The 15015-nt window shown below is 41.8% G+C and overlaps 1 protein-coding gene across 1 annotated transcript in view; it reads left to right on the top strand.

Annotated features, from left to right (window-relative positions):
• ADAMTS7 (ADAM metallopeptidase with thrombospondin type 1 motif 7) overlaps positions 1-15015 on the top strand; it is a gene marked incomplete at its 3' end in the record, with an annotated part of 160795 nt that overhangs the window by 54948 nt on the left and 90832 nt on the right. Inside the window, 4 exon segments of the mRNA XM_073618259.1 lie at positions 2112-2195; positions 3947-4071; positions 6426-6575; positions 12330-12473. Coding sequence (XP_073474360.1) covers positions 2112-2195; positions 3947-4071; positions 6426-6575; positions 12330-12473 — 503 coding nt within the window.

Genomic DNA, 15015 nt, shown 5'->3' with positions numbered 1-15015 from the left:
TAAACATTGCTTACTGGGTATTCTAGACATTCTCCTGTTAGAAGATATCCCCAAACAGAATATTGCTAGACCTCTCTTCCAGGCCCGTAAAATGTTTCTGAGACACTGGAAATCCACAGAACCTCCCACGATGCAAGAATGGATTACTCAAATGGGTGACATTGTCACGTACCTGAAGGGAGACTGAAATGACAAGGTCAGCCTCTCTTGTATCTCCAGCCCTGGTCCCGCTGAGGGTGAAACAGAAGCAGCCGAGGGACAGGAGGAACACGAGTGCCTGCAGATGAAGACCCGGAAGCCTGTAGCAGGAAGTCACAGCTGGTCGTAGAACTGTAGTTGCAGACACTCGGATGGTAGTGCTGAGCCAAGCAGGACACAGGAGCAAGGTCACAGGGATAGCCGGGTTCATTAACAGACGGGCAGCAGGGTACCTGAACATCAGGCAGAGACAAGTCAGATGGGAAGCCGGGATCAGGAGCCAGAGATCAGGTATAGCAGAGTCAAATGGAGAGCCAGGTTCAAGAGCCAGGGATCAGGTATAACAGAGTCCAGTAGCAGAGTCAAACAGGAGCCAAGGTCAGCAACGGGTATCAGACAGGATAATCACAGGGTTCAGGATATCAGGAGCACGGCTGAAGACCAGTCAGCACTGATCAGTGGTCAGAGCCCCCTTTAAGTAGGCCATCTGGCGCCAATTGGCACTAGGGACGCGCTCCTGTGTGTGCACGCAGGTCATCGTGCATGCGCATAAGTGCGTACGGGCATTTGCAGTCGCCGTAAGTGCGCGCATGCCAGGCGATTTCCACTGGTTTCCTTAGAGACACCATCCGCCTAGAGAAGCTTATTGGCAAAGCTGGGTAGCCCTTCCTTCTCTGAGCTGGCCGCTCAGCTGTTGGCGAATTGCCAGCTCCTATCTCTCCACAGTGACTCACCTGTTGATGATATCCTGCTCATCAGTCCTGCCTACTCAAGCCGTCCAGCCCAGATGATCTCTGCCTTCGCCTTGGTCACATCTCTAGAGACGCTCTCCTGTGTTCCTGTTTAAAGACTTGCTTGGCTGACCTTCCTTCTGGCTCCAGATCCTGCTTGCTGTTCTACTACGCTCATCTCTGGCTCCCTGACGTTTTGGCTTGTCTGACTATCCGTTCCGGTTCTTGAACTCTGGCTATGTTTTGACTACGTTTACCTTTTTTTATTATTATTAAACAAGTGAGATTTAAATGTACTTCTGTCTCGGTTTGATTCTTGGTTTCTGACACATATAGCAACAAAGGGGCAAACGGGGAAAATTCGACAAATTGCGGTCCACTTGGCTAGATGCCCCAGGCTTAGCCCCAGTGGACTTGGTTTATGACTCTAGCATTTGACAGCATATCCAACATGCAATTTATGAATACCAAATTGGATGGTTGTACCTTATGATGACAGATAATGCTTTATTTGAATGCATAAGCAAGAGGGTTATCAATATGCGAGCTGAGATGTACGATGAATTAATTCTTTGTGCGTTGAAATCTGCAGACCTTGTGTACTTGTTTTGCTCTGGACAATGTATGTTTTATTTCTTATGCTCAAAAAAAACCTTTTTGTTTGAGGGAAAAAAAAAAAACTACCTACTCAACTAATCACATTAAAACTACTCACATTAAAAAGTGCACTAAAATCTGTGCACAGCGAAATATAGCATGTATGGATGCACTGGCCCCTTAAGGAGCTTCACAGCCTCTCAAGCCAATATCACCTTGTACTGGATAGAGTCATTTCTGGTCCGGCATGATGACGTCACAAGCCCTGTTCTGATGCGTTTCATCAACAATCATGTGACTTCCTCAAGGGGGAAAAAAAAGCTATATTGTTGATACTTGGAAGAGTGGAGATCAGAGTGCGGCTCTTATTCACCTCCACGATGGTGAGCCAAGACGGGTTTTGTGAGTCGGCACCCTGTCTATTGATGGACAGGTGAGAGGAGCAGGTCTGGAGTGGTGCTGTGGGCTTGGGTTGGGTAATGGGGTTATATTTGTTTTGGATACCATAACCAATTTCCCATTTTACTCTTTTGGAATCTGTCTTCTTTCACTGGTTGAGTCACACGTTGGGATCTTTTCTTGCAGGTTGCTGGGCTCTTCCACGACGCAAGCATTGGAAACAGGATAAACGTTGTTATTGTGCGCCTGATCCTGCTAGAGAATGAGGAGGTAACACCGAAAAGCATCTATTGACATGCATCAGCCAATGGGGCAATGGAACAAGAGAATTAAGGGAGGTAAACATGAGGGAGCATAGAGTAGTCTACCAGTAGGATAATATAAAGCACACACCACATTAGCACTCAAGTATTAAAGGCCATAGCACGGAAACTTGACTGGGAGCTGAGAGGCTTGTAGAGTAAGAAGATGGTTGCTTGATTAATCAAAACAGTGCCAAAGATCCTTTTGCGACTTTGCAGCCCTCCTGAGATAAGTGAAATTTTTCATTCTGGATGAAAAAAACAGCAAAAAGGAACACCAGCCTAGTGCATTACCTCAAAACACCATTTATTAATAAAAGACAATATATATATATATATATATATACTCACAAAACAAGCATTAATTAACCTTAGGACTGGATTTTTTGGTGCCTTCATGGCCCGAAGAAGATATTTGTGATACTAGACTGCACTAAGAATGGGTTCCTAGGGATATACCCCCTTCATCAGAGCTCTGGTGAAGAGAGTATATTCCTTGAAATGCGTTAGCATACTTGCTTTGTGCAGTATCGTATTGCAAAGGTCTTCTATATTGGTGGTTCAGGCATTGGAAATGCCAAGACCAGGGCTGACGATAAGGCGGGACCACCAGCCCTCCTCTAAGGGGCCCGAGCACATGATGGGTCTCAGCAGGGGGAACTGTTGTGGCTGGGCAAAGGGGCAATTACAGTAGCATGCTCAGTGTGGCTTTATGAAGCAGCTGAAAGCCGTTTTTCTCCGTCCCGCCGGCTTTCAGCTGCTGCAGGGAGAGACACAGACACAGGGCATCCTTATTGTAATTGCTTCCCCTGCACCGATCCCTTCTCCCTTCCCTGCTCTGCCTGCCCCCCTGTCACTGTGCTGCCCACCGCCTCATGGCGCTGCTGGCTGCCGTGGGTACAGGACATATGTCAGGATGGAGAGCGGAGGAAGGGGCCGGTAAATATGTTGTTTTACCGGCCCTTCCTTTTTTTTGAATAGACAAAGTGAGCAATTGGTACGGATCACTCCTGTGTCTATTGATAACTCTTTGCATAGTAACCTGTGTTTACTGTGCTTCAGTTTATAAATGAACAGGAGTCTTCAGAGTAGCTGAGGCTACAGAGAAAGGAATTGCACAATCTGTGTCCTCAATTCCCTTTTTTCTCTCAAACATGAGTTGGCTGGTGTCAGGGGTCTGTTTGTGACTGATATCTCACCAACAGCATTCCGTTTGTTTAGATGCGGCATTAGTTATTTCAGATAATTTGAATTTTCGGATTTTCTTTCTTAGTTTCGGATTTTCGAATTTACGAATTTATGAATTTTTGAGTTTTCAAATTTTCAAATTTATGAATTTTCGAATTTACGAATTGCGATCCTAATGAATGACACGAAAAAATTAAAAAAAATAAAAAAACGAATGAAACGAAAACGAACAAATTTTTCAGCAGTGCACATGTATAATATACAATCTTTTTGATTACATACATTTTGTGATTTATTAATAAATAAATGTTTTGGGGTAATGCGCTTTTCATCTAGGGTACCAGTAGGGGGAACAGACTGAGAATTATACAGTTGGGTTTACAGATGCATAGAGGATTCATAGCCATTCATGGATTGACAAAGAAATATAATTTTTTTTTTGGAAAAGTTTACAATAGAGCAAGGTATGATGATAGACGGGGGTTCTATCCATAATACTGGAGGGCTTTCCTCATTTTTTTTTTTTTTTAGGAGGAGCTGAAGATTACTCATCACGCTGACAACTCTCTGCGCAGCTTCTGCAAATGGCAGAAGAACATCAATATGAAGAGCGAAGATCACCCTTTACACCATGACGTGGCTGTTCTTCTTACCAGGTGACTGGAAAAAAAACATATGTTTCAATCAGATCCTATGTGTTACTGCAGTGGTCATCAACCCTGTCCCCAGGGCCCATTAACAGGCCAGGTTTTATGTATTACCTTGGGGAGATGCAGGACTAGAATGCTGCAATCACTGAGCAGCAAATGATATCACCTGTGATGTATGTCAATTATCTTGCAAACCTGGCCTGTTAGTGGGCCCTGAGGACAGGGTTGATGACCACTGTGTTTCTGTATTAAATGGGAAAATAGGATTGGTTGGTGTAGGCTGCACGGGTATTATTCATTCTGACATTTCACACATGAGGGTTGAATTCTTCTTGCTGTACATCTGCAGAACTACCCTCTCCATTTGTAGACAGGTTAGTCATAACAGTATGTAGTTCTAGACCAGTGGTCTCCAAACTGGGGCCAGAACAATTCCATCCACAACTGACACCAAAGATGGGGCTCCATTCGTCCCTATCACACCACAATGTTCCTTACATTGGTGATCAGTGGGAAGAATGTTCCTTACATTGGTGATCAGTGAGAAGAATGTTCCTTACATTGGTGATCAGTGAGAAGAATGTTCCTTACATTGGTGGTCAGTGGGAAGAATGTTCCTTACATTGGTGATCAGTGGGAAGAATGTTCCTTACATTGGTGATCAGTGGGAAGAAATGTCCCTTACATTGGTTTTCAGTGGGAAGAATGTTCCTTACATTGGTGATCAGTGGGAAGAATGTTCCTTACATTGGTGATCGGTGGGAAGAATGTTCCTTACATTGGTGATCGGTGAGAAGAATGTTCCTTACATTGGTGATCAGTGAGAAGAATGTTCCTTACATTGGTGATCAGTGAGAAGAATGTTCCTTACATTGGTGATCAGTGGGAAGAATGTTCCTTACATTGGTGATCAGTGAGAAGAATGTTCCTTACATTGGTGATCAGGGGGAAGAATGTTCCTTACATTGGTGATCAGTGGGAAGAATGTTCCTTACATTGGTGATCAGTGAGAAGAATGTCCCTTACATTGGTGATCAGTGAGAAGAATGTTCCTTACATTGGTGATCAGTGAGAAGAATGTTCCTTACATTGGTGATCAGGGGGAAGAAATGTCCCTTACATTGGTGATCAGTGGGAAGAATGTTCCTTACATTGGTGATCAGTGAGAAGAATGTTCCTTACATTGGTGATCAGTGGGAAGAATGTTCCTTACATTGGTGATCAGTGAGAAGAATGTTCCTTACATTGGTGATCAGTGAGAAGAATGTTCCTTACATTGGTGGTCAGTGGGAAGAATGTTCCTTACATTGGTGATCAGTGAGAAGAATGTTCCTTACATTGGTGATCAGTGAGAAGAATGTTCCTTACATTGGTGATCAGTGAGAAGAATGTTCCTTACATTGGTGGTCAGTGGGAAGAATGTTCCTTACATTAGTGATCAGTGGGAAGAATGTTCCTTACATTGGTGATCAGTGAGAAGAATGTTCCTTACATTGGTGGTCAGTGGGAAGAATGTTCCTTACATTAGTGATCAGTGGGAAGAATGTTCCTTACATTGGTGATCAGTGGGAAGAATGTTCCTTACATTGGTGATCAGTGGGAAGAATGTTCCTTACATTGGTGATCAGTGAGAAGAATGTTCCTTACATTGGTGATCAGTGAGAAGAATGTTCCTTACATTGGTGATCAGTGAGAAGAATGTTCCTTACATTGGTGATCAGGGGGAAGAATGTTCCTTACATTGGTGATCAGTGGGAAGAATGTTCCTTACATTGGTAATTGAGAAGAATGCTCATAAATTCGTGGTCAATAGGAAGCATGCCCCTGTCATTGTTGGCCTTTGGGAAGAATGTCACCCTTATAGTGGTGGTTAGAATGGTTCCCTTACAGCTAAAAAGATCATTGGTGTCAAGCTATTGGCTGTGCCAAGTGGCTTTGGACCCTAAATTAACCAGGCAACATCAAACGGCAGGTCAGTTAGCCACAGCTTAAGGAAAATCTGGAACCAGGGTTCGGAATGGTTGCTATAAACCAGGGGTCTCCAAACTACGACCCTCCAGCTGTGGCAGAACTACATGTTCCACATGAGCCATTGAAAAACTCTGCCATTCTCAGACGTGACCAGGCATGATGGGAATTGTGGTTCCTGAACAATTGGAGGGCCGTAGTTTGGAGACCTCTGCTCTAACCCATCATTTTTTTTTCTCTAAGTTCTACAGATATTGACAAAAGTGAAAAATTGGCAGCCACTTACAAAGACTCGTATGCTTTTCTACTGTAGTCAGTGCAGAAATGATCAATGTGAAGACACAACTATGGATGGAAGCCGGTACTAATAGCTGCATTTGTTGTTACTACAGAAGAGACATCTGTGCCTCTATGAACCGCCCATGTGAAACCCTTGGTCTTTCCCACGTGTCTGGCATGTGCCAAGCACACCGTAGCTGCAACATTAATGAAGACACAGGTCTGCCTACCGCATTTACGGTCACTCATGAACTGGGACACAGGTAAATAACCCCCCCCCCCCCGATGTTATCATAAACTCTTAAGGGTCTATTTAAAAAAAAAAAATATGTGCCGTGCAAATGCCTAAGGCCTAGGGGAATAATCCCCTGATGTGTCTAATATATGATGTAAATTAAATGATTGTCAGCTCCATCTAGTGACAGTAATGCAGTATTTGACTGAAATACGGGAAAACACCTCATTATGACCTCTAGATGGCGCTATCAATCATAGGAGATGCTCATATTGGACACAATGGGGGATTATGTGAGATGGCTGTGTGCATGCTAAGGGGTTTGCACAGCAGATTTTTTTTTTTTTTTTTTTTATATAAATAGATCCTGTAAAGGACATTTTGTAAGTTCTGTATATTATTTTATTCTATTTTGTATGTATTGCACACGGCACTACTAATGTTTTCAGTACGTTTGCATTTTATTTGAGTCCTGATTTAGAATTAGCCTGCCTATGTTACGCCCCTTGTTACCATAAAAGTACAATTGAAATATTAATGTGATGCCTACGTAATCATGTGTATAAAAACCTTCAATTGCATCAAATATAAAGCAGAACAGTTATTTTGGAAGGATGCTGAGCGTATCTTTTGTGTCTGTTCCCTACTGCAGTAGTTATTATTGATTTGGAACCACTAATCAATATGAGGATAGGAGTTGCCTTTCTATAAAATATCCAGAACAATTTCATAATGCAATTGATGAAAAAATCATAAGATTGCAGCCTATTGGTTCACCAGGAAACATCCACAGATCCTTATATAAACAACTGTTACTTCAGCACTTCTCTTCTTTTCCTAGTATGACATGTTCCAGATGATTGCCGAGAAGGAGGGGGAAAGGTGAACTTAATTCCGGAGCCCCGGGAGGAAGTGGGAGCTGGAACCTTTCCGCCTCCCCAAAAAAAAAATGACATGCCAAATGTGGCATGTCAGGGGGTCACCTTCCCTTAAAGTGGAAATTCTATTTTTGGGTGGAACTCTGCTTTAACCCCTTTCTCTCTCACCCCTGTATGCCCCCTATGGACCAGAAAAGAGGAAGTGACTGGGGATTCTCTACTTACTTGCTCTGAGCAATGGTATTGCACAGGGCAGCCCCTTACCTCCTCTTCTTGGGGGTCTCACGCCAGGGCTGTCCACTCCTCCTCTGCTCTGAGTGCCCCCATAGCAAAAGCTGTGCCCTGTGGGGGGCGTTTGTCCTGACGCCATAGGCGTGCGCACAGGGTGTGCCAGGTGTGCCTGGGCACCCCCTAATCACCCTGTGCTGCGCACATTGCCCCTGCTGCTTGGCTGCAGAGGAAGGGACTGGGGAATCTTTGTCCTCAGTTCCATTTTTTTTTATCCAAAGTGAGACATCAGGGGTCTGTTTAGACTCCTGATATTTCACAAAAGCCCACCAAATAGGGCTCAGAAAAAATAGTGAAAAAAATAAATCAAAAAATGATTGTAAAAAAAATATTGTAAAAAAATAATAAAATAAATTGTAAAAAAGTAATAAAAAATAAATAAACTACTGATGCCAATCTCTGCCCTACTGACATCATCCACTGCTCTACTGACACCAACCTCTGTCTCTGCCCTACTGCCCTATATATATTTACACACATGCATGTATGTGTGGGCTTTGGGGTACACACCCTAATGCAGGGGTCTCAAACTGGCGGCCCTCCAGCTTTTGCAAAACTACAAGTCCCATCATGCCTCTGCCTGTGGGAGTCATGCTTTTAACTGTCAGCCTTGCAATGCCTCATGGGACTTGTAGTTTTGCAACAGCTGGTGGGCCGCCAGTTTGAGACCCCTGCCCTAATGCAATAGGCTGCGCACACCTAAGGCTGACGCACTTTCGAGCCAGGTGGCCTGTGTCCATAGGTACACACAGTGTGGCTCAGCCCCGCCCCTTGCTCCCTCCTCACAGGATTGGATTGACAGCAGCAGGAGCCAATGGTTCCTGCTGCTGCCTCTGTGCCCTGTGTGAAGAGGTAGAGAGAGCAGTGCTGCTGCAGATGAGCACAGCGCGCGATCAAAAGAGGAGCCAGGTAAATATTTATGGGGAGCCGGGGGGAGCTGATCATGGAAGGTTTGTTTTTTTACCTTAAACGAGTTGTAAAGTCTCATGGTTTTTCACCTTACGGGCCAGTTCACAACACATGCAGTCCAGTGCGTTTTTTTTCTGCATCAAAAATGCATGGCAAGTAGGTTATATTGGTTTCAATGGCATAGTTCACACCAGTGCTTGCAGCTCCAGTGCATTCCAGTTCCATTAAAAAAAAGTAGAACATGCTGCATTTTTTCCTGCACTGGACTGTACTGGAACGCTGTAAAATGCATTAAAAATGCACCGGAATGCACCAAAAACGTACATGTCCCTATGTAAGGTTAGGAAAAAAAGAGGGGGGAAAAAAGCACTGCACTGCATCGAAAACGCACCAAAACCGCACTGGAACACATGAAAAACACGTCAAAAACGCATATGTCCCTATGTAAGGTTAGGATAAAAAGAGGGGGGGAAAAAAGCACTGCACTGCATCGAAAACGCACCAAAAACGCACTGGAACACATGAAAAACACGTCAAAAACGCACATGTCCCTATGTAAGGTTTAGAAAAAAAGAGGGGGAAAAAAAAAAGCACTTTATCAAAAACGCACTGGAACACGTCAAAAACGTACATGCAGAAAAGCATCTTGAACGCATCCGGACTGCATTTCTATGGTGTGAACTGACCCTTATGCATTCTATGTATTAAGGTGAAAAATCGTCTGTGCTGCAGCTGCCCCCCCCCCCAGAGCCCCCCATTTTCTTACGTGAACCCGATCGTTCCAGCGACGGGGCGGGGGGCGAGCACAGCAGCTCCAGCCTCTGTCTCTGTATAAGTATAAGTACAAGTATAACATGTTTGTTATTTAATAAAACAAAAAAAAAAAAACTTTAATGTTTGTAAAAAAAAGGTAAAAAAAAACCTTATGCCTTTAGAACCACTTTAAGATTATAAAGTAATACATTCATTGTTTTTTTAAAGTAAAAAAAAAAAATTAATCTTTTTTTCTCCTTATATTGTCTTGCAAAAATGAACGTTATTTGATCCTTAGCTGAAAAAAGTAGCAAAACTTAAAAAAAAAACACTTTTTTGACCAGTGTTTGTGTAATTTTTTTTTAACTGTAGAATAAAAGTATACATTGTATTCTATCATTTGTCCTGTTTAAAATGACACTAAAATTAGGATTCTGGTACAAAGCATTGCAAAGTTATTTACAAATTTTATTTTTATTATTTATTTTGCACTTTTTTAAATGCGACATAAGCCCTCATGCACACAGGCTGTTAAAAAAACGTTATGAAAACGCCAGTATCTTTGCAGTGAATTTTTTTAACTTTTTTCAGCTTTTTTCAGCGTTTTTGCAATAGCGTTTTTTAGCGTTTTTGAGCGTTTTTCCGCGTTAGCGTTTTGAGCGTTTTTGAACGTTTTTAAGCGTTTTTGAGCGTTTTTGAGCGTTTTTCAGTGTTAGAACGTTTTTACAGCTGAAAAACGTCTTTCAGAACGCACTGGTCCTGGGTTTTTTTTACAGCTTAAAAACGCTTATGCCACTTGCAGCTCAAAAACGCCTAGGTGGGCATGAAGCCATAGACTAACATAGACAGGCCTTTTTAAGCTGCAAAAAAAGCTCAAAAAAGCAGCTGTAAAAACGTCCATGTGCATGAGGACTTAAGTCCTCATGCACACAGACGTTTTTACAGCTACTTTTTTGAGCTTTTTTTGCAGCTTAAAAAGGCCTGTCTATGTTAGTCTATGGCTTCATGCCCACCTAGGCGTTTTTGAGCTGCAAGTGGCATAGGTGTTTTTAAGCTGTAAAAAAAAACCCAGGACCAGTGGGTTCTGAAAGACGTTTTTCAGCTGTAAAAACGCTCTAACGCTCAAAAACGCTCAAAAACGCTCAAAAACGTCATTCACCAACGTTTTTTAGCGTTTTTGATCCAATGAAAAAAAAAAAATTTTGAAAAAAAAAAAAACGCTCAAAAACGCTAACGTGGAAAAACGCTCAAAAACGCTATTGCAAAAACGCTGAAAAAAGCTGAAAAAAGTTAAAAAAAATCACTGCAAAGATACTGGCGTTTTCATAACGTTTTTTTAACAGCCTGTGTGCATGAGGGCTAAAAAAAAATTACCAAACAAAACAAATAAAAGTGAAAACAGTTTCAATAATAATGGGTAATAAAATAGAAATGGAAAAACAGCAGGAAAATAATAGTTGAAGGGAGAAGGGGAAGAAGGAGTTAATTAGGGCTGATTAGGGTTAATAAGGGATGAAATAGACACATTTTATAAAACGAACAAACACGCAAACTTTTTTCTACTTGTTAGGTTGATTTACACTTTTACTTAAAGCGGAGCTCCGCCCACCCCAGCAAAAATTAAAAGCCAGCAGCTACACATACTGCAGCTGCTGACTTTGAACAATCGGACACTTACCTGTCCTGGAGTCCAGCAATGTCGGTACCGCGGCTGATGTTTCCAATCAGCTAACGGGTGCTGCCGCCGCCGTTGCTGGTAAGGGAACCCGAACAGATTTTGCCCGTGATTCTAACTCTCTCAGATGTGAACAGGGTCCTACCGACAGCATCTGCAGATGGAAGCCCATCCCTGCATCTGCAGGTGAGTAAAACAGAGTAGATATAGAAGTATAAAATATTACTTTGTATCCCTCTATCACTAGTCTAAACAACGTTTATAAACAATGTTACTGTGTATCTCTGTATGAGATTATTTTTTATAAACAATGTTACATTGTAGCTCTGTATCTCCTGTATGATCAATGTTTATAAACAATGTTATTTTGTATCTCCCTGTCTCCTACCTTAACAATGTTTATCAACAATGTTACTTTGTTCCTCTCTATCTCCTGTACAATGTTAATTTGTATCTTTCTATCTCCCGCCTGATCAATGTTTATAAACAATGTTACTTTGTATCTATCTCCTGTCCGATCAATGTTTATGACCAATGTTTGTATCTCTCTATCTCCCATCTGATCAATGTTTATAAACAATGTTACTTTGCATCTCTCTGCCTCCTGTCTGAACAATGTTTATAAACAATGTTACTTTATATCTCTCTATCACCTGTTTGAACTATGTTTATAAACAATCTTACTTTGCATCTCTCTGACTCCTGTCTGAACAATGTTATTTTGTATCTTTCTAATACTTGTTTGAACTATGTTTATAAAAATGTTACTTTGTATCTCTCTATCTCCTGTCTGATCAATGTTTATGACCAATGTTTGTATCTTTTTATCTTCCGTCTGAACAATGTTTATAAACAATGTTACTTTGTATCTCTCTATCACCTGTTTTGAACTATGTTTATAAACAATGTTACTTTGCATCTCTCTATCTCCTGTCCGATCAAGATTTATGGCCAATGTTTGTATAGCTCTCGTCAGAGCAATGTTTATAAACAATGTTATTTTGTATCTCTCTAGCACCTGTTTGAACTATGTTTATAAACAGTATTACTTTGCATCTCTCAGTTTCATTGTCTGATCAATGTTTATAAACAATGTTACTTCGTATGTCTCTGTCTCCAGTCTGAACAATGTTTATATACAATGTTACTTCGTATCTCTCTGTCTCCTGTCTGAACAATGTTTATAAACAATGTTAATTCATATCTCTCTATCTCTCGTCTAAACAATGTAAGTAGTGCACAGACTTACCTGACTCACCCGTCTTCTCTTGTGAGCTAGTTTTGGTGTTCAGCATGACGGCAACGGCAATGACTGCGAGCCCAGAGGGAAGAGACCGCATATCATGTCCCCCCAGCTTCTCTATGACACCTCTCCACTGACTTGGTCCCGCTGCAGCAGAGACTACATTACTCGCTTCTTGGAGTAAGTTCCAGAAATGGTTTACTGACTATATATATATATAATATTTATTTCACGCATTCATAATGACGGCAATTTATGCAGCACTTTACATTCATAGTGCATTCACATCAGTCCCTGCCCCCAAGGAGCTTGCAATCTAAGGCCCCCGTCTCACATAAACACAAATTTTAACGCCAGTTTAGACCGGAGCCAAATAACCTGCCAGCCCGTCTTTGGAGTGCGGGAGGCAAACCGGAGCACCTGGAGAAAACCCACGCAGGCACAGGGAGAACATGCAAACTCCATGCAGGTAGTGTCCCGGCTGGGCTTCAAGCCAATGGCCCCAGTATGGGCCCTACTGCATAAGGGCTAATTTACACTTTTATTGACCTCCTGAAGAGCGATCTGCTTTTGGATTACTCTTCAGAGGGCATTTGATGCTACATAACCTCCTCACCGCCTGCTTTAACCCTCGACCCCCACACCAGTACGCCGCAACTGCGTGCATTACATGTGATTGCAGGGCCCTTCCATTCAGTTGAGTGGGTCAGTCATGTTCAGCAACAGCAGGGATTGCTTTATATCGTTCTTACAGGGGCGTCCCCCCCCCCCCGCGCGCCAGCCTCCGGTGCTTCTACCGGCTCACCCCTGTGATTGGCGAGCCGGAAAACGAATCGGTCACCGTCGGAAGTTGAACATAGAGATTTCCGGTGACCAGATGGTCTCTAGTCATCTCTATGACCCTTGGAGGCCTGGGCACGACGTTATGACGTCACCTATGGGCCGGTGGACGCAAACAATGCCGGGGACATGGCTGGAAAGGCCGAGAAAGTTTTTTTTTTTATCTCAGCCTTTCCAGCCTGAAGGAGAGTCTTATAGACCCCCATATCTCCATAAAGAGGACCTGTCACCCACCATTCCTATTACATTCCTTATAATAGGAATAAAAGTGATCACTTTTTTTTTTTTTTTAAGAGAAAGTGTAACAATAAAAAAGTAAAATAAAGAATAAAAAAATATTTTTTTAAAGCGCCCCCGTCCCTGCGTGCTTGCACGCAGAAGTGAACGCATACGTAAGTTGCGCTCACATATGTAAACAGCGTTCAAATCACACGTGTGAGGTATCGCTACGTGCGTCAGAGCGAGAGCGACAATTCTAGCCCAAGACCTCCATTGCAACTCTAGACAGGTAACCTGTAAAAAAATGTAAAGCGTCACCTATGGAGATTTTTAAGTACCAAAGTTTGGCGCCATTGAGTGTGCGCAATTTTAAAGCGTGACATGTTAGGTTATTTACTCAGCGTAACATCATCTTTCACATTATACTAAAAAACTGGGCTAACTTTACTGTTTTTTTGTTGTTTTTTTGTTTGTTTTTTAATTCATGAAACAGTTTTTCTTCCCTAGGGTCTCAGCTAAAAAAATAAATAAATAAACATAAATAATGTTTAGGGGTTTGTGGCCCATTAAGATGCAGAGCTGAGGTAGAAAATGATGATGTCATACTACTGTATCTTGTGGGACTGTAGTAGAAAATGATGATGTCATACTATCTTGTGGGGCTGTAGTAGAAAATGATGATGTCATACTATCTTGTGGGGCTGTAGTAGAAAATGATGATGTCATACTATCTTGTGGGACTGTAGTAGAAAATGATGATGTCATACTATCTTGTAGAACTAGAAAATGATGATGTCATACTATCTTGTTGGACTGTAGTAGGTAATGATGATGTCATACTATCTTGTGGGACTAGAAAATAATGATGTCATATTATCTTGTTGGACTTGAAAATGATGATGTTATACTATCTTGTGGGACTGTAGTAGGAAACGATGATGTCATACTATCTTGTGGGACTAGAAAATGATGATGTCATACTATCTTGTGGGGCTGCAGTAGAAAATGATGATGTCATACTATCTTGTGGGACTGTAGTAGAAAATGATAATGCCATACTATCTTGTGGGACTAGAAAATGATGATGTCATATTCTTGTTGGACTTGAAAATTATGATGTCATACTATCTTGTGGGACTGTAGTAGGAAACGATGATGTCATATTATCTTGTGGGACTAGAAAATGATGATGTCATACTATCTTGTGGGGCTGCAGTAGAAAATGATGATGTCATACTATCTTGTGGGACTGTAGTAGAAAATGATGATGCCATACTATCTTGTGGGACTAGAAAATGATGATGTCATACTATCTTGTGGGACTAGAAAATGATGATGTCATACTATCTTGTGGGACTAGAAAATGATGATGTCATACTATCTTGTGGGACTAGAAAATGATGATGTCATACTATCTTGTGGGACTAGAAAGTGATGATGTCATACTGTCTTGTGGGACTAGAAAATAATGATGTCATACTATCTTGTGGGACTAGAAAAAGATGATATCATACTATCTTGTGGGACTGTAGTAGAAAATGATGATGTCATACTATCTTGTTGGACTGTAGTAGAAAATGATGATGTCATACTATCTTGTGGGACTAGAAAATGATGATGTCATACTATCTTGTGGGACTAGAAAATTATGATGTCATACTAT

This window comes from Aquarana catesbeiana, linkage group LG03 (assembly GCF_042186555.1).
Source record: "Aquarana catesbeiana isolate 2022-GZ linkage group LG03, ASM4218655v1, whole genome shotgun sequence".
Classification (NCBI taxonomy): Eukaryota; Metazoa; Chordata; class Amphibia; order Anura; family Ranidae; genus Aquarana; species Aquarana catesbeiana.
This window is presented reverse-complemented; position numbering and strand designations above follow the sequence as displayed.